Source organism: Polypterus senegalus, chromosome 1 (genome assembly GCF_016835505.1).
Source record: "Polypterus senegalus isolate Bchr_013 chromosome 1, ASM1683550v1, whole genome shotgun sequence".
In the NCBI taxonomy this organism is placed as follows: Eukaryota; Metazoa; Chordata; class Cladistia; order Polypteriformes; family Polypteridae; genus Polypterus; species Polypterus senegalus.
This window is the reverse complement of record NC_053154.1, coordinates 340,490,830-340,511,269: the sequence shown is the minus strand read 5'-3', so window position 1 is coordinate 340,511,269 and position 20,440 is coordinate 340,490,830. Positions and strand designations below refer to the sequence as shown.

At 41.3% G+C, this 20,440-nt stretch overlaps 1 protein-coding gene across 1 annotated transcript; it reads left to right on the top strand.

The window, feature by feature from the left end:
• Positions 1 to 381: 381 nt before the first annotated feature.
• On the top strand, positions 382 to 19,857 carry LOC120517176 (CD276 antigen-like). Its single transcript, XM_039739341.1, has 6 exons — positions 382 to 417; positions 2,066 to 2,128; positions 10,349 to 10,687; positions 13,705 to 13,998; positions 14,741 to 14,893; positions 18,446 to 19,857. Exons 2-6 carry the CDS (start codon positions 2,071 to 2,073, stop codon positions 18,460 to 18,462), a joined length of 861 nt encoding a protein of 286 aa, XP_039595275.1. The 5' UTR covers positions 382 to 417; positions 2,066 to 2,070; the 3' UTR covers positions 18,463 to 19,857.
• The last annotated feature ends 583 nt before the right edge of the window (positions 19,858 to 20,440 follow it).

Sequence of the window (20,440 nt, the reverse complement as noted above, 5' to 3'; positions counted from 1 at the left end):
GGGAAAAAATGGAAGAAACCTTGGGAAAGGCAATTCAAAGAGACCCTTTTCCAGGTAGGTTGGGCGTGCAGTGGGTGTCAGAAAGAAGGGGGGGGCAATACAATACACAGAACAGAACAAATCCTCAATACAGTATAAAAATAAAAAATGTAGAAGTATGGAGCAGAATTTAACAATAGATGATATCCTATAATATGATTTGGATTTGTTTAGAGTCCTGGAGACCTCAGCCATCAAGCTGCCTCCTCCTATTGACCATTCCACAGCTGGAATAGCGCTAATCCGATGAAAGGACCCCTCTACCCCACGATTCCTGCAATCCTCCATCAGGGATGACTTTACAAAACAACTTGACAGGTGGACCGTGGCACCAAGTGCCACATTTGAGTACCGAGAAGAGAAACGGAATAGGTGAAGGTTAGTATCCAATTCTGTCATGTTGCTTATGTTTGAGTGCTAATGACTAACAACAGAGATGCAGTCTGTACAGTTAATCAGCAGCTCTAGTCAGGGTGTGCTACACTGAAGTAGTGAGTCTTCAGCTGGGATTTAAAAGCTGAGACCGAAGGGGCATCTCTTATAATAGCAGACAGACCACTCCACAGTTTAGGAGCCCTGTAACTAAAAGCTCGACCTCCTGCTGTTATTTTATTAATCCTTGGAATCCTAAGCAGACCGGCATCTTGAGATCTTAATGTGCGCTCAGGTTTGTAAGTCATGATAAGTTCAGACAAGTAAGCCGGACCTAAGCCATTTAATACTTTATATGTTAAAAGGAGGATTCTGAAATCCTGTCCTAAACTTAACCAGGAGCCAGTGTGAGGATTTAAGAGCTGGAGTTCATTATAATTCATTCGTTATTACATTTATATAGCGCTTTTCTCAGTACTCAATGCGCTATCCTCACAGGGAGGAACCGGGAAGCAAACCCACAATCTTCTACAGTCTCCTTACTGCAAAGCATCAGCACTACCACTGTACCACCTGTGAGGACTGTTATGTGTTCGTATTTTCTTGTTCTTGTAATAATTCTTGCAGCTGCATTTTGGATTAACTGGAGGCTGAATAGAGAACAGTTTGAACAGCCAGTGAACACCGCATTGCAGTAGTCAATCCTATTAGAAATAAATGCATGAATTAATTTCTCAGAATCCTGTTTTATTTAGAAAGCACCTTAATTTCCCAGCATTTTTAAGATGGAAGAAACCTGATTTGGACAACTTTGTAATCTGCGCTCTAAATGACATGCTAGAATCAAAGATAACTCCTAGATTGCGGGCTGATTCAGTAAAATTTAATTGGGATTCCGACTGAGTTAAATGATGACAGAATATTGTTGTGATCAACGTCATTCCCTCCAACAATTAACATCTCTGTTTTATCTGTATTTAAAGACAAGTAGTTCTCATTCATCCATTCCTTTAATTCACTAACACAACTAAATAAAGACAACATCGGAGAAACTTCACTTGATTTAAATGAAAGGTATAACTGGGTGTCATCTGCATACGAGTGAAAATTAACATTATGTTTTCTAATGATAGATCCCAGTGGAAGCCTGTAAAGTGAAAACAGTAAAGGTCCCAGTACTGAGCCCTGCGGGACACCATATTGAACTTCTGTGTATAATGATGGAGTCCTGTCTGCACATTTCTGTACATATTGGAATCGATTTGATAAATAAGAACTAAACCAAGCGAGCACGGGGCCTGTAAGCCCAACATCATTTTCTAGCCTGCGCAGTAAAATAGAATGGTCAATGGTGTCAAATGCTGCACTTAAGTCCAACAACATAATTACAGTGGAGTTTCCTTCATCAGAGGATATCAGAATGTCGTTTACAATCCGTGTTAGTGCCGTTTCTGTACTATGATCAGGTACTGTGCCATGCAGTAATGAACTATTGATAATGTTTAGAATAGGCGCTGCAAGAACATCCATGGCACTTTTTATTAGTTTTATTAGCACTGGATCAGGGAACATGTAGTGGGCTTCATTTTAGAAATTAAAGCCACAAGTATCTACGTGTCTCTTACTATTTGTATTTTTTTGTTTTGATTTTTAGGTAAAATGTCACACATTTGTAGAGAACTCTGTCTTCTTCTGATATTACTGGCTCACGCCCAGGGTGAGTACTGAATTTGATTTTATTAAGACGTATCTGGTGTTGGGGGTAAGCGTATTGAAGCACATAAGAAGCCCCCTTTTGTTTCTTACTCGGTGCAAACATTGCAAGAGTCTCACCAGTAGCCTCGCACAGCAGTGTTAATGAAGAATTACAATGCAGGAGGCTGTTGATTAAATTTGCACATGTCAGGTGTGAACATTATCTGCCAGTTTTGATTTTCTCTTATGCTGAGATTTGTCTGTCCTTTTTATGGAGGGCTTAACTTTTTCATTTAAGTTTATCAGCTGCCAATACTCTGAATGCTGATCCAAGTTTTAAGGAAATGTCGCACAATGGAGATGTTCTACATTCATGTTGTGTGCCAAGGAGCAGGTTTAATTAAACTGAATTTAAAAAAAAAAAAAAAAAAGCTAACCTTTATAATTATCATACATTTACACTGGCTGTTACAAACTGACTGAAATCAAATTTATGTTTTTATTCTAAAATAGTACAGTACATGTGATATTATTTGAAAACGAACAGCGTCAGATCGGGTTTGAATACACGCTGACGCTGTTACAGAAAGTGTCAGCTTATTCAGTGCAGCAGTTTCAACGCACAGTACATGCAATATTTGTAAACGAACAGCGTCAGATCGGCCGTATATTCAAACCCGATCTGCCACTGTTCGTTTTCAAATCATATTGCATTAGTGCGATGATGTTTTCATATATATTGTCTCTTTCATTCATCTTGCAGTTTGTAATCGGTGACTGCGTGTTTTTTTTTTTCCCCGATCTTGCCAGTCCCCACATGTTGCTGTATGCTGTTTCTTTTGTACTCCAGGACATGCAGAGGACAGAATAGTACAGAGCAGTAAGTTCAGTGCTATATGCAATCGGACAGACGGGTAGAGAAGTCACTAGATATATAAATAGGGAAGGCACTCCATAATAGATATATAAAAAAAACAACTAAGGGGATAGATATACAGATAGGAAGGAAAGGCACTATATGATAGGCAGACAGGGAAGCTGCTATATAAAAATAAAATTACTATATAGATAGACAAGGAGTTCAGGCAGGCAGGCAGAGTGACAAAGGTTAAAAAGAAAAAAAAAAAAATACACTTTCTCCCCAGCGGGGAATCGAACTCTGGTCTCTGAGGCAAGGCAGGACTGCTGCGCTCTGAAACAGCAAATTTTAGCGCTACGCCACAGAAGCTGTTGTATTGTTCTTGAACCTTTTGTGAAAGTGTTTTTGATCTTTGGACTTCAGGCTCCACATTTTTTATAGTTTATTCCTACATTTTGTAACATTTATTACTAAAATATGAAAAAGTTTCTGTTTTAACGATGGGTTTACACAGATGACTGTAGAAACGGAACACACATGAAATGTGTTTGTTCCAAATACCGATCTATTATTTCCACTCTAATACTCCACTTCACTCCCAGATAATCGATCAAGGCATGAGCTGGGAGAAGTTCGTGCATGCTCTAAGTCGGCGGGGGGATGGAATAGCCGGCTGCTTTCAGCTTGTCTTTAGTGGCACATTTAGATGACAAAAGACGCTGGTGGAGAGATGAGAATGGTTTTAAGGTGGGCCGAATCTATGAATTTTTTCGTAGACTCTGGTAATTCTAATGTTAAAGGAACAGAGCACAGGGAAAAAGTACATCCTCATGTAAACATTTTAAAAAAAAAAAAAAAAAAATTGCAGTCATTAAGCTACATTAGATTGGCTATCACTACTGTAAACATTATTTGCTTGTAGTGTATGAAAAGATCCAGAAATCCCCCATACTGAAAGTAATGAGACAAGAGGTACATGTTAATGGAATTGTATCTGAAGCACAATTGTCTCTCTGATTCATGGGCTGATTTAGTGTGTGTTGGGTGCAAGGTTATTATAGTTAACAAAATCACAAAGTCTTGCCTTGCAGGACATGAAAGTATCTTTCTGAAAAACTCGCGTCTTGTCTCATCCCAGGATTTTTTATTATAATGGAGAGATGTACAGTAGATATATACCGTGTGTGTGTGTGTGTGTGTATATGTATGTATATTCAGTAAGTCTATATGTCTGTATATTTGTGTATATATGCATCCATTATCCAACCCGCTGAATCCGAACACAGGGTCACGGGGGGTCTGCTGGAGCCAATCCCAGCCAACACAGGGCACAAGGTAGGAACTAATCCCGGGCAGGGTGCCAACCCACCGCAGGATACACACAAACACACCAAGCACACACTAGGGCCAATTTAGAATCGCCAATCCACCTAACCTGCATGTCTTTGGACTGTGGGAGGAAAGCGGAGCCCAGAGGAAACCCACGCAGACATGGGGAAAACATGCAAACTCCACGCAGGGAGGACCCGGGAAGCGAACCCGGGTCTCCTAACTGCGAGGCAGCAGCGCTACCACTGCTGTGTGTGTGTGTGTGTGTGTGTGTGTGTGTGTGTGTGTGTGTTCATGTTAATAAACCATCGTAACGATTTGAAGTTCAGATTATGGCTCCTAGCTTCCTCCCTGTCACTTACACATCATCATCTTTGCTTCCCTTTCTGTCTTTCTCAGTGGGGCTGTGAGCTTCACGGTTGTTCCAAGTAATGCTTTGTGCTGCCAGGCACCGCATGTAGGAAGTCTGTGAACTCGGAGTAAACTCCGCTAATGAAAAGAAGTTGACATAAATTTGATGGCTAACATTTGACTTATGAGCACAAATTTGTACCTTTGGTTCACCTCATTAGCAGGCACACATGCATACAAGCTTGTGTCTTATATTAATGCACGGCTTGTAAGAATCTTACATAAAGTTGTACTCTAAGATAGTGTTTCTCGACCACTGGGTCATTGTGGGTTGCCACTGGTCGGTTGTGAGGGGCTGTCCTTGGGTTTCAAACACTCCTGGAAGGAAGTCGGGTCCTGCTGCTTCAGGTACTAAGTTGCTGTGACACACCACGAGTCTTCCAAAGCGATCAACAGCAGTGCACAGTGTTTTTCCCCATTTCAAACTGTGCATGTTTCATCAAGGAGATCTTCTTCCTTTCCCCCACTTTTCAAATTGTGCTTGATTTATGAAAAGTGAAAACCTACCTACTCTTTAAATGCTTTCTGTGGTTTAAGGAACGTAAAGTGGGTCCCAATGCAAAGAAGGTTGAGAAACACAGCTCTGAGGTAAATGTGATACATCATCGAAATCATTATCCCTAAGTGGTTGCTACTTTTGATGATGTGATGCTTTTATTGATGCACACAGTCCAGAGAAGACGCCATTGTGGGGATGGCTGGTATATCTGATCCTTTTCTTTGCCCTTGTGTGACATCGCTTGTTGTAGACGTCCTCATAATTATTGAATGCACACCCAGTGATGCATTCAGCTAAACCTGCTAGATACTGTTTTCAAACCAGACTGTAGTACTTCCTATCAGGCTACTTTCGATGATGGATTTATCAAAGTTCTTTAGTATCGGAGGGCTGCATAAAATCTCTGGGGCATCTGAGATGGTAGTGCCATTTTTTTAGAACTTCTCATGGTGCCAATATGCTTGGACTAAATCGGGTCCTCTGATGTGGACACCATCACATCTGAAACTTTCCACCTGAGTGCTTTTAATACCAAAGTCCATGGAGTGAGAGCATGTGTGGATGAGACCCAAGGTTAAGGTCTTATCACTAGAATTACCAAAGGCTACAAAAAAACTCGTAGATCCATCCCACCTTAAATCGCTTCGCACCTCTCCATCAGTATCATTTGTCTTGTAAATGTGCCTGCTATCCCCTCCCCCACCCCACACAGTTTTCTGAGCTCAAGTCTCTTTACCTGCCTGTATATATATACACACACACAGTGGGTACGGAAAGTATTCAGACCCCTTCAATTTTTCACTCTTTGTTATATTGCAGCCATTTGCTAAAATCATTTAAATTAATTTTTTTCCACATTAATGTACACACAGCCCCCCATATTGACAGACAAAAAAAAATTTTTTGAAATTGTTGCAGATTTATTAAAAAAGAAAAACTGAAATATCACATGGTCCTAAGTATTAAGACCCTTTGCTCAGTATTTAGTAGAAGCACCCTTTTGAGCTAATACAGCCATGAGTCTTCTTGGGAAAGATGCAACACGTTTTTCACACCTGGATTTGGGGATCCTCTGCCATTCCTCCTTGCAGATCCTCTCCAGTTCTGTCAGGTTGGATGGTAAACGTTGGTGGACAGCCATTTTTGGTCTCTCCAGAGATGCTCAATTGGGTTTAAGTCCGGGCTCTGGCTGGGCCATTCAAGAACAGTCACAGAGTTGTTGTGAAGCCACTCCTTCGTTATTTTAGCTGTGTGCTTAGGGTCATTGTCTTGTTGGAAGGTAAACCTTTGACCCAGTCTGAGGTCCTTAGCACTCTGGAGAAGGTTTTTGTCCAGGATATCCCTGTACTTGGCGCATTCATCTTTCCCTCGATTGCAACCAGTCATCCTGTCCCTGCAGCTGAAAACACCCCACAGCATGATGCTGCCACCGCCATGCTTCACTGTGGGGACTGTATTGGACTAGTGATGAGCAGTGTCTGGTTATTATGTGTGTGTGTGTGTGTGTGTGTGTGTGTGTGTGTATATGTATATGTATATATAATATATTATTTTATTTATTTATTTATTTTTTAAAACTGAGTGAATAACTATCTGTTAAGGATCTCTTTGTATAACACGTTGTCAGTTCAGCACTCCGGTTATAATATGACCAAGCTGCGCGAGCTCACTCTTGAGCATGCAACGTATAGTTTTGTCCAGGAGAAAAGCAATGTTGCCTCAAATCAATGGCAACCTTTTGTAGGGTCTGTCCCTGAGACTTATTACTTGTCATCGCGAAGCAGAGCCTTACTGGAAATTGGAGGCATTTTGAATTGAAATGGTAGATCAGAGGGTATAACGGGGATGCGAGGAATACATTCAGAGTGTGAAGAAACTCTCTAGAGACAGCGTGTGTATTAACTTGTGGATTTTTCTGTGAGTATTTGGTGGCAGCGTGACTAAGTTGCTTCCGCAAGACCACGTTAGCTGTGGAGCTCAGCTCGCAGCGAAATGAAGTGAATGAAATGAGGTGAATGGGAAGGGAGATGATGACGTGACTCCCCCACCCGCCTTAACTGTCAGTCCCTCCACGAACAGTCTCTGAATTTACATAAGCACAGTCCTTCACCAGCAATTTTAACTTAGTTACAAAGTGATCAAAACTCTTGTTTATACCCCGCGTCCTCTCATTAAACTTGTATCTCACGAATATCGTATTAGTCGTGGGCATGACAAACGCCAGCGGCAGCCTGTCTATGAATTTTAATGTAAACTTTAGGTTTACACCGTGCTTTTGTTTCCGAAGTAGTTGCACTCATGAATATGCTTGTATGCGTCACTCACTTCATATTCTTTTCCTACCTTCTCAATTGTGTAATGCATTTTTTTGAACAGGTTTCATTCATGAAAGTGATCACTCGTACTGCGTTCAGTCAGTTCATGTGAGCTGCTCTCTTGTGTGATGTTGCGATGTCTACGGCTTTATTTAATGTTAGCCGTTACAAAGTGATCCAAAGTCTCGTTTATACCTCGTGTCTTCTCATTAAACTTGTATCTTGCGAATATGGTATTCGTCGTAGGCATGACAACTGGCAGCAGGAGCGTGTCTATAAACTTAATTTAAACTTCCGGTTTACACCGTGCTTTGTTTCCGCAGTAGCTGCACTTATGAATATGCTTGAATGCGTCACTCGCTTGATATTTTTTTGCTGCCTTCTCAATTGTGTAATGCGTTTTTCTTCAGCGCTCTTTGGAGCTCTTCCTTGTTCTCTATGTACTGCATTCACAGTCAGTTCACATGATTACGTGGGAGGCGTGATGTGACACGCAACTTCGCCTCCCACGGCCATCGAGCTGCAGTCTATTACAGTATATGGATAAAAATAGGTTCCAGTTATGACCATTATGCGTAGAATTTCGAAATGAAACCTGCCTAACTTTTGGAAGTAAGCTGTAAGGAATGAACCTGCCAAATTTCAGCCTTCTACCTACACGGGAAGTTGGAGAATTAGTGATGAGTGAGTGAGGGCTTTGCCTTTTATTATATAGATTGACAAAATGTAGACATGAAGTGTTTTTAATGTGTGAAGATGAAGTCCAAATATCAAACACTTTCACAAAAGGTACAAATAGAACATATGCGCTTCTATTCAAGAATATAACTGCAGAAAAAGGACCCGCATTAGGACGCGACATTGACACGCCTTTGATACAACTGCTTTGGTGGTACAACGGTAAGAACTGCTGACTGATAATTAAAAGGTCACCGGTTTGACTCTGGACGCTTCTGTTTTTAAGAAGTGAGTTGCTCTTATTCTTACTATTTTAGAATAAAAACATCCATTTGATTTCAGTCTGTAACAGCCAGTGTAAATTTATGATACTTGGAAAGGATAGGTTTGTTTTGTTTTTTTAATTGAGTTTTATTCTCTCAGGTGCGTTCACAATCCCACCCATCTGACGTTGCTGTTTTCACATAGACGCGCCATAGCAGTGGTTAACTCCGATGAGCTCGATGGTTCTACATCGGAGAAAGAATGCATGTCACACTCTTGCTGTTGCTTCACTTTGTATATGTACACAGGAAGCTCTGCAGTCTACTTGTGACTTTATGCTGTAGGAAACAAGTAAGAGCTTCCTGTGTTTGATCGACACGGAGTATGCTCGAAAAATGTGTAATGCCACAAAAAGTGCCTGCTGACAGTTTAGTACGTAAGCAACGGTACAAGAATGCAGTTAGACTTTTTTTTCGGGCACATGCACCATCCGGATCTAAGCACTAGCATGGAAAGTCGCTCGCATACTAAACAGGCTATAGATGCAGTACAGCACTGGCAAGAGTGCGACGTGCATTCTTTCTTCGATGTAGAACCGGCGTCATCATCTGAGTTCACCTCTGTTTATAGCGTGTCTTCATCTGAAAACAGTAGTGTCCGAGGGGTGTAATTGTGAATGCGACTGAGAGAATAAAACTGAATAAAACAATAAAGCTAACCTTTACAAGTATCATAAATTTACACCAGCTGTTACAGACTGAAATCAAATGTATGTTTTTACTCTAAAATAGTAAGAATAAGAGCAGCTCACTTCTCAAAACAGACTCGTCCGGGGTCGAACCCATGAAGTTTAGATTACCAGTCAACAGTTGATACCGTTGTGCCACCGAAGCAGTCGTATCAAAGGGATGTCGATGTCTCCCTCTAATGCGGGTTCTTTTTCTGCTGTTATATTCTTGAATAAAAGCGCATTTGTTCTGTTATATTTGTACCTTTTTGTGAAAGGTGTTTGTTTGATATTTGGACTTCAGGCTTCACACATTATATGCTTCATGTCGATTATTACTAAAACATGAAAAGCGTTTCTGTTTTAACAATGTGTTTATATAGATTCTTTTAGACACCAAATAACGATAGTGTTTATAAAAGGTGACATTTTGCTTGACTTCTCACTCTATACAACTGTAAGCAACTGACACGCAGGTAAGCAGACTTGAGCTGAGAAAACTGTGCGGCGGTGGGTGGATGTGATAGCAGGGTGCTTGCTGCTTATCGACACATTTACAGGACAAAAGATGCTGATGGAGAAGTGCGATCAGATTTAAGGTGGGATGGATCTACACGTTTTTTCGTAGGCTTTGGTAATTCTAGTGTTAATGATCTCACTGACTGGGGAGAGAAAAGTCAGGTGGAGAGTTGGACAAGTGGTCAGCTGGCAAGACGTGACCAGAGATGGACAAGAAATGGGAAGGGGAAAACTTAATTGGTATACTGTGATCAACATGAGAGTGAGTCACCTCACAAGGTAAATGGTTTTGAAGGCCAGGTTGGATTTTTTGATCTTCATTTGTTCTTTCCTTTTTGATCAGCGTTCCTGATTGTTTCTCTTTAATGAAGTTATTCTTTTTAGTTTACTTGTGTGTCTTTATTGTGTTTTAGAGTTCAGGGATGCTGTGATTGTGTCTGCCATTTACACCCCTGAAAGCCTCTCCTCGGTGAATATATTTGGTGTGTTATGAATCTGAGCCACAAGAAGTCCATTTTAATTTCTCTGTACATGTGCTGTGGTACTCGTAACGTTGTATGTGTATGAAGGTTAAAGTCCATCAGTTTGAATCTAAAATGGTTGTTTCTTTTTCTGACTTGATTTAATTTCTCAAATTTCAGCTGACTGCAGTTTTATTGCCATCATTGGAGAGACGGTGCAAATCCCCTGCTCTCTGAACACTGAAGAGTCTTTAAAGACGGAGGACATTTCTGTTGAATGGAAAACATCTGAAGGTCTCATTGTTCATTCATTTGTCAAAGGACAGGATTATTGGGCCAATCAGGCCCCCCAGTTTAAAGGCAGAACGCAGCTCTTTAAGTCTGAGCTTCCACTTGGCAATCTGTCCCTGAGGCTGTCCAGTGTGTCCGTAACTGATGAAGGGGTCTATGCCTGCAACTACCACCGAGCTGGGGAGTCCATCTCCAAACAACTATCTCAGGAGTGCCTTCAAATTGCAGGTGAGGAAACCTCACTTCTAAACTTGTTCTCTGTATAAGACGCTTTGTGATCTCTAATGGCGGTTGAAATAATAAACTGGTCCTCAGATGGTGATGTATGGAGGAGTTTGAAAAGGTGAAGAAAAAGAACAAGAATTGCATTGTCTGTCGCTTTTTAATTTTGAACTGTAGTGTTATTGTATCACCAGTGGTAATTCCACACTTTACACCACTGTTTTCGTCTTTATTTTGTATTTATTGGAGGTTTGGACTGAGTCTCCTGCCAAACACATAAACGTGAGCACTGTCGTCGTAGACACTGGTGGGCTTTCTAATACTTGGTGTAAGCCCACCAGTTGCTAATCAATAAGAATTTAAGCCTACCAGTAAAGCACATCAATATGGACCTTTTGACATATTTTTATGATTTGTCTACTTTTTAAACACCATTGGACTGTCTCATTCAAATTCATAGTTCAGATCTTTTTTCCAGAACCTAAGTGATCTGTGGTGTCCATATTAGATGCATTTTCCTTTAGCCTCCTTTTAGATGTTTTTAAAAATAATTAAATAACAAAAAGATTAGGTAAACTTGTTTTTATAGAAATGATGGTATCAGTTGTGATTTTGGCATGAAAATTCTGGTGGGACAAACCAAATTCAATGAGGCTAAAATGTCAGCCAAATAATGGCATCAGAAATCACTCAACCAATGAAGATCTATCAACTTGTAATGTCACACCAAGGTACAGTGGTAGAAGGTGTCTCAACATCAAATTAATATCTGTGCAATAAGTGGCACACTAGCAATTCATACCCAGTTTCAACAAAATTGTTCTACTGGGAGAGAAGTTATTTCATGTGGAGATCCAGACAGACACGACAACGATGACAGGTGCTTTTCATATGACATGCACTCATTTGTCTGCTGAAAATAAAGACCCTGACCTTTAGGACCCACTGAAAGTTTAAGTTGCAAATGTGCACTCCGCCACAAGCTTATACTTAAAACACCACCACATGGTCAGTAGGGTCACCAACCGCACCCCGGAGCTGACCAGCAGCCCCTGGCTCAAAGATACTGTAGTTTCACATACTGCTAAAAGCTCCATTTTTCTATATCATAGTTACAAGTCACAAACGTAATGAAAATGGGGTAAGGCTTTAAAATAAACCCTAAAGCACGGCAGGATCTTCACTGGTCAGCACAGGAGATGCTCACCCCAGACCAGGCTACCCTAAAGATCGACCTACAACTTAGCCACGCCAAAGAGGGGATAACTGGTGTGATAGTTCAAAATATAAAGAAATATTCCAAAATATAGCAGAAAGCCCTACAAGGAGGAGGATGAGTGTATAGCACATTCACCTGTCTTACGCACAATCGGGCAAATAAAGATTCTTTATAAATGAAGAATTTATTTAACACAACAGAAAAACAAGACATTGGCTAAAAGGCAAATCCTAAGTGAACACGTCTGAAATAACGTTGTATAATAGCAAAATCCGAGAAAGCACAGGAAGAGCTCAAAACTCAAAAACCATAATAGTTACAAGCACTCGACAGAAATACAATCATCTCCTGCTCCTGAGCCTTCACACCTGACCTAAATAGCCAGAGGGAGGGCTCAGGAGTGCTGACATCAGAGTGGCCCTTCTCCCTGGAGTTACACCACAATGTTCAAGGACCATAGACCAACTTAAAGAGACAGGAAATCATTAAACCGTTATAAATGGAAAGGTGCAAAATAATGAGCAAAAACAACAAAACCCATAAATGTTAACACATGACAAGCTAGATAAGCAATTGCATTGAGCAACTGGAGAATTCAACAAATTTTAAAGTTTGTATTTGTAAACATTTTAGTAGCAAGTTAAATGATTGATGGAAGTGAACTGCTTATTTTGTTGTCACAGAACCATCTGGTGTTTGGAGGTTCAGTAATTTTAAGAGCTCATTCACATAAAGCCTAATGGTGGTGTAGTGAGGAGCAGCGGAGTGGTTTATGTTGCTGGCTGGTGACGAAACTCTCTAATATCTGACCCCGCGTTTTTAGTGCTGCCACACATTATTTTCTGCTGTTTACACTCCACCCTGTTGTGGTTCTTGTTTTTGATGCCACTAACCTCAGCTTTTGAGATATTCAGACATTACAGTAGCAGTGCCACTCACACCACATACAGAATAGCCGTGTTGAGCTCCGCACTGTTTTTTGTTTATCTTATATTTGACATATTATTTTTCTCTTTTCTATTGATTTTAATTCATCCTTTTGTTTTTATTATTTACTCTTTGCAACATTTTATCTGATGCCCCTGCATTCTGTCTAGTGCTGCTAGGATAGGCCATGGCCCCCCATACCATGAACTGGATTGTACCCGGTTTGGCTGCCATTTTCATTCCTCTTGCTGCTTGTAGTTTTTAAATAGTTGGTCTTCAGATTTGTTGCTCTTTCTGTTTCATTTTGTCCTGAAATGTACTGGTTGGTTATTTTACCATTTCTTTGATTCTGTTTTAAGACATACTGGTGTGCCTTACTAGGAGAAGAAGAGAAGTGGGGTGCAGTGTGAGGTGCCCTGGTGAACCTCAATTAAATAATAAAAATGAAGGTTCTAAAAGACGAGTGCTTAGCTTGTAGTCTGCCTCACAGTGGTGGGTTTGGGCAGCACTACAACATTTCATAACTTTTCCTGGCCTGACAAAGCTGTGAAGGGCGAGCTGCCCAACTTATTGTGTTTTATTGTATGAGCATCTGCTCAATGAAATGCTTTCTTGAATGCAGGTTCATAATTGAAATGGTAAATGAAATAAATGAAATTTTCTTATGTGAACTCTCAAATACTTCAGTACAGTGAAGGCCTTTGAAATCTAATGGTCAGTGTGTGTCCTAAGAGGAATTGGGGACATCAATGAGCCGCTGTCCAGTCCAGTGTGTCTGATGAGGTCAGCTGTGCCACTGGACTGTAGGAGATGAAGCAGCAGGTCACACACGTCTCACTGCAGTTTCAGTCCTTTTAATGTGTTTGTGTCTCTTCAGGTCGTTACTCTGTCCCAGTTGTCCAAGGACCAGCATCACCAGTGTTTAAAGACAGTGAGGTCAGTTTCACCTGCAAGTCTACTGGGGGATTCCCTGAGCCAAAGGTCCAGTGGTCTGTGAATAAGGAGCTGCTTCAGAACTCAGGACAAGTAAGCACAACACTGAGCAAAGACAGCAGAGGTCTGTACAATGTGACCAGCGTCCTGACTGTGAATGTGACAGGAGACGTGTCTGTGACCTGCACTGTCGAGAATGACAGACTGAGGGAGAAGAGGACATCAGCTGAAATTCAGTGTGAGTTCATCTTGTGTGTGAGGACAGAAGCAGACACTAGGAAATGTGCATCATAAAGAAAGACCACTTATTGTGACACCCACCTGCAGATTGTCCTTCCTTTTACTTATCACAAGTTACGTCAACTATTGTCACCAGCAGCTGACATTTACCAGTGCAAGTGACATGAGCACAACTGAAGGAAAGAATGCACTTTGGGCGACTCACATGAACACACCGAACACACTCACATGCCTTGTTGTTGTTGTTGTTATTTGTCACATCCCACAATACAGTTATTAATTTATTAGTTTATTTAGTTATTTAACTTTATAGACATAGCGGGGCGGTGGCACAGTTGTAGTGCTGTTGGCATGCAGTAAGCAGAACTCAATCAAATGCAAGTGTAGATTGTACTCGTCACTAAATTCAAACTTACACGTGTAAAAGTATGGCTTTGTTAAAACATGAAGAAAACAAAGTAGAACCTGATGAACATAAAACTGTTCTGAGCTCAGTCTGTGGAGCAAGCAGTCAAATTAAAACACAAGTCCAATGAGTCAAAGGCAAACACATAAAGAACTGGACTACCATAAACCCGTGTGGCCAACCTTACGGTCATCTACAGACTGAGTCGGGTAGCCGGGCTCTGGACACCTGCCTTCAAGAATGAAAGATAATTAATAACTCGTCACATTATAAGCAGCTGTTTGAATTAATGTTTCAAATTGTCGAGCCTTTCATCTTTGTCTTTGATTTACAGATCTGATTAAAGCTGAGAAAGAGTCAAACGGAGTGAACAGAGGCACCAAGGTGATGATACTTGTGTTAGTGGCAGTGCTGGTGGGGCTGCTGATTGTAGCGATTGTGGTGTTAAAGAGGATGAAGAGGAAACGTCAACGTAATAGAGAATCTGGTATGTCAAACTTAAACAATCAATCACTCAATCAATCAATATTTATTTATATAGCACATATTCATACAAAAAAATGTAGCACAAAGTGCTTTACAAAATGAACATAAACACTGAGCTGATAGGCTGCCATGTCATCACTTGATGTTCATCATTTGTGTGTCCAAGATGTCCTCGTTCTTAAGTTGCTCTTTTGTGAGGTGAAGTCCGCACACGTCTGCAGTGTCTCTCTGTCTGTATGTCTGTCTGCCTTTGTCCCAGCACTGCTTACTGTTGGCACAGCCTACAAGATGGTAAAGGATTCACCACCAGCCACTGGAGGACATCACAGGACACACAAATGTTAGGAGCTCCATGAGGTCACAAGGCTGATGTCGTCAAATTTCTTTCTTTTCTTCACTCTGTGTTCTGTCCACTGTTGCTGTTATGGTTTGAATTTCTCATCTCCAGCCTGCACTCTTTACACGTCTTCATCTCAGAATGTCACTGTTCTGACTATCCAGCCATCTGAACACATTTTCATGAATTTTCTTTCACTAACAAAGACCAGGAATCTGAAACTCCACTGCAGCAAACACCAAAAAAGGACAACCCTGAAGCTTAGCAGCTCTGAGAATGTGAAAGAAGGTAACTTTAAATATCAACCTCCAATTTATTAAAGACAAAACTGAGTCTGTGTCTGCACAGACAGCTTTGGAATTTTCATCTTCACTCCGTCGATTTGTGTGTTTTGTGTTTTAGTTTTGGTACTCTGCATGTGAACTTAAGATGGACTTTCCAAACCACTAACATGGTGTAATCGTAAAACCTGAGCCTAGGAAGTAAAGCTACTAATGATATTAAAGTCATTATAGCAGAACAATCATTTTCCACTTGGCTCCACTTCTCATTGTCCACTTTTCTCTAATAGGACACGTTATGTAATGCTGTGTGAAACAAACATGTCTTCATAGCGTCACTCTAACCCTGGGTTAATACCATGACTCGCATCTCTCAAAGAAGGGCACATTTGTTATCCTAAATTAAATAAAGTACACAAAGTACAAGAGAAGACGACAACACAGGCCTTGACCCGTCTGCCTGAGGGGCTCGCCTCTTCACCCCTCTCATTCTCTGCTTTTGTGACCCTGAGCTCTCATCCTCCTGCCAGTGAGTTGTTGTCCCAGCTGTCCTCCTAATCAGTCTCATTGTGGCTCTGGTACTTTAAATGTCTTGGCAAAACCCTCCTTGTTCCCAGCTGTCCCTGCATTCCTGACTTGCATTAGTCCTCAAAGTACCAGGCATTTCAGCACCACAGTGCCAGTCTTTCTGTGTGCTGCCATCCAATGTGCCACAGAGAAAATACCAACCTCCTACCTCTAAGGGCAGCCCAGTCCTAGGTTTCTTGCGTAGAGAACATAAGGTGCTTTCTCTTGGCCAGCAGGACTTCTGACATCTTGACACACTTTTCTTATTCTGTCCTGAGATGAACTGTTTCTTGGTTATTCAGTAATAAGAACCTAAGAAATTTGACAAAGTAGAGGTGACCATTCACACCTCGCTTGTTTGGTTAGCTAATAGTTCAGCTGTCTCAGTATCTCATCCAGATCCTTGCTAAAGGTTTTCAAGGTTTCTGCTTCATCTCCATGTGTTAGAAGTTTTTTATTCAGATTACCACAAGTGTTTGCACAAAGATGTGCTTCCTGTCTCCAGTCCTAAATGCACTTCCACTGAGGTCTTTGAGTACGAGATTCACCATTAAGCTGTAAGATTTCTTTTGGATCAGCTTCATCAGTGTCTTTGAAGACCTGGATTAGACCACCACACAGTGCTCTCTGCTCAGACTGAACAGGTTTAATTCTCTGACTCTGTCACAGTAGGACATGTCCTTAAGTTTACATTTAGAATGATGCTTCAACTAACGTGACTTACAACATTTGATACAATTGATTACATTTCTTTGGGTTTTTTCCCCACTTTGAGCACAGGCAGGTGAAGTGACTTGCTGATGGTCACACAGTGTCAGTAGCAGGAGTTGAACCTGCAACCTCTGGGTTTAAAGTCCAAAGCCTTAACCACTACACCTGCCAAGATGTGGGAAGGCAGTGCAGGATGAACAACACAGCTGTGATACTGAAGAGGGGTAGAATAGCTTTACCATACCTGGAATCAAACCCGGTCACCTGGGTGAAAACCATGAATTCTAACCCGACCATATGGGACACGTGCTTCTTGGCCCTTTGGCTAAGATCAAGTGTAGCATCTTTTCTGAAGTCCCATGATGCACCTGGTGGTTCTTCTTTTCACAGCTTCAAGTGTTGCTGTGTCTTTCTTGTAGTGTGGTGACCAGAACTGCACACAGTGCTCCAGATGTGGTCTCACTGGTGTGTTATGGAGTTTGAGCACAATGTCCCTTGACTTATATTCCACAGATTTTGTGATATAACCTAACATTTTATTTGCCTTTTTAATCTCCTCTTCACTTTTCTTAGATGATGAAGATGTTGTGTCAGCATAAACCCTAAACACTTTTCAGAGGTCTCTTGCTGTAGCTCAGTGTCTCCCATCTTGTATTTATAATTGATGTTCCCTCTGCCCACGTGGTGCACTTTACACTTTTTAATATTAAACTCCATTTTCTAAGTGCTCTTCCAGTTCTGAGGCTTGTCCTGGTCTTTTTAATTTTTATTGCTGCCTCCTCAGTGTCTGCCATCCCTCCAATTTTAGTGTCATCTGTGAATTTGACAAGTTCACTAGCAACACCAGAACGAATGTCATTAATATAAATCAGAAAAAGTAATGAGGGTCCAAGGACAGACCCCTGAGGGACTCCACTAATGACCTCTCTCCATTCTCGTCTTATTTTGTTGTCTTTGTCTCCTTCTGGTTAACCATCTTGAGATTCAACCTGATAACCCCTGGCATTGCTGTGGTGCCCCCTCCTGCCACCTGCTGACTGTCCGTGTAGTTTTCTCCTTTGTTTCTTTGGCTCGGCCCCTGACCTGTGCCATTGTTGTGTCATTTGTGCTGAAGAGGTCTTCCTTTGTATTTTGGCATCCTGGTGCTACACACACAATGACAACCACTTGTAGACTTGGCATCTCGTGGAAGTTTGTGTATTTCTGAGCAATGGTGGAAATGAAAGGAAGTGCATTTAGGATGGAAGATTTATGGGAATCGGGAGCAAACGTTCGTGTCATGGAATGAACCTCACCAAAGTGTGTTTGAGTGGAGTCACAAAATGGCGCGCTCTGTGGACAGCCACTGCAATTTAGAAGTAACTTTATGAAAGGCACATTTGCTGTTTTCTGAAGATGATTTATTTTGATTGTTAACTAACATTTTAAATGTGTTTTCTTGCTTTGTGTAAATTAACTTGTGCTGAGACTACAGTGTTGGCATTGAGGAGTTTCAAAGGAGCGCCTGAGGAGCACACAAGTGAATCTGAAGCACTTTGTCTTCATTTGGACAAATTTGAATTTGCACTGAGCAAGTTGACTGGAAGGTGAATGAGTTGACAGTTTTTAATGAGTGAACTTAAATGTCAAGAATGTTCTTCGCTGTTTTTCATTCCAGACGGCTATGAGTGTTAAAAGATGGAGCACTGAAGCCCCTGACTGATCCCAGCACCTAAACAACACACAAACTGATGTGACGCCACTACTAAGACATGAAGAAGCTCTGTGTCCTTGAAAAATGGACCTCAAAATGAGAACATTTGCCCGTATTTTCATTTATTCGATTCGCAGATGCTTTTATCCAAAGAGACTTACTGTACCAGTGAGGTTGACACATCCAGTTAGGGTCTGTTGTTAAACTAGTGGTACAAGCCCAGGATACCGAAATTGACCAAAACAAGTGAAAAGTCCTCCAGAGCAATTGTCTTCAAAGTGTGGTCTGCAGGTTGACAGCCATTAGGGCCAAGTGACTTTTAAATTAGTCAGATGTGTCAGTCTGTTATGTACTTAGATAGCAGCCTTGATTGTTATAAAGGTCTACTTGACATCAGAAATGGCTCCAAAACTACCACCATAGAGTGCAGCGTCTCGCCTTCTTGTAGATGGTAACGAGTTTTGCTTCATTTTGTGGCCTTCCTGCTCCAGGCTTGTTTGTGTGTTGTGGTTGCCCCTTTCACTCACGTGGTTTTCTTACACCCTCAGTGTCTTTCCAGTCCAGACATCTTGGTCACTGCACTGGTCCTTTTAAACTCACTGTGATGTCTGCCAGATCAAGGTAGGCCTTTAATTCCATGCACTGTGAGGACAGGCGGCTTGCTGTTCATCGATCTTCATGACTAAAGGGCCATTATGGTCACTGGATGAAAGGTGGGAGTTTGAATCGTAAATCCTGCAGTGTTGGATTTGAATGTTAGTGTTTGACAGAAATGTGAGACAATCAGGTGACTGTCAGACTTGAGGGGTCCAATTTTGGCAGAGTGGTCCAAAATGTGTCAAGTGCCACTGCACTGGACCTTGTATGTAAGTAAAGAGTAAACCGATTAAATCATATGACTAGTTAGCTTGAACTACAAAAAGAGCTGAGCATGAAACCTTTGCCACTGATAACTTTCTCTTACCTTTTCTACTTCTGCTGAGGACACCATGCTGATTAGAGGGTGATGGACCTGATTACTCTAAAGAGGTGCTTGGACTTCATCAACATGTAATGGATGGAGTTTGCTGTCCGTACATCGTAATCTGCTGGTACAGAATACAAGTGAGATGATCAAGGAAGAAAGCTACTCATGAGTGACAAAGGGCTAACTCATCACGAGCGTGCAGCGCCACATTTTATTTGCCTTTTTAATCACTTCTTCACTTTTCTTAGATGATGAAGATGTTGTGTCAGCATAAACCCTAAACGCTTTTCAGAGGTCTCTTGCTGTAGCTCAGTGTCTCCCATCTTGTTTTTATAATTGATGTTCCCTCTGCCCACGTGTTGCACTTTACACTTTTTATATTAAACTCCATTTTCTAAGTGCTCTTCCAGTTCTGAGGCTTGTCCTGGTCTTTTTAATTTTTATTGCTGCCTCCTCAGTGTCTGCCATCCCTCCAATTTTAGTGTCATCTGTGAATCTGACAAGTTCACTAGCAATACCAGAACGAATATCATTAATATAAATCAGAAAAAGTAATAAGGGTCCAAGGACAGACCCCTGAGGGACTCCACTAATGACCTCTCTCCATTCTCGTCTTATTTTTTTGTCTTTGTCTCCTTCTGGTTAACCATCTTGCGATCCAACCTGATACCCCCTGGCATTGCTCTTGTGCCCACTCCTGCCACCTGCTGACTGTCAGTGTAGTTTTTCTCCTTTGTTTCTTTGGCTCGGCCCCTGACCTGTGCCATTGTTGTCATTTGTGCTAAGTGGTCTTCCTTTGTATTTTGGCATCCTGGTGCTGCACACACAATGACAACCACTTGTAGACTTGGCATCTCGTGAAAGTTTGTGTATTTCTGAGCAATGGTGGAAATGAAAGGGAAGTGTATTTAGGATGGAAGATTTATGGGAATCGGGAGCAAACGTTCGTGTCATGGAGTGAACCTCACGGAAGTGTGTTTGAGTGGAGTCAC

Excerpts from the sequence above, each read along its gene's own strand:
- LOC120517176 (XM_039739341.1), top strand. The coding sequence starts at position 2,071 with ATGTCACACATTTGTAGAGAACTCTGTCTTCTTCTGATATTACTGGCT. Across the intron at positions 10,688-13,704 it reads GGAGTGCCTTCAAATTGCAG|GTCGTTACTCTGTCCCAGTT; the intron begins GTGAGGAAACCT and ends GTGTCTCTTCAG. Across the intron at positions 13,999-14,740 it reads GACATCAGCTGAAATTCAGT|ATCTGATTAAAGCTGAGAAA; the intron begins GTGAGTTCATCT and ends TTTGATTTACAG.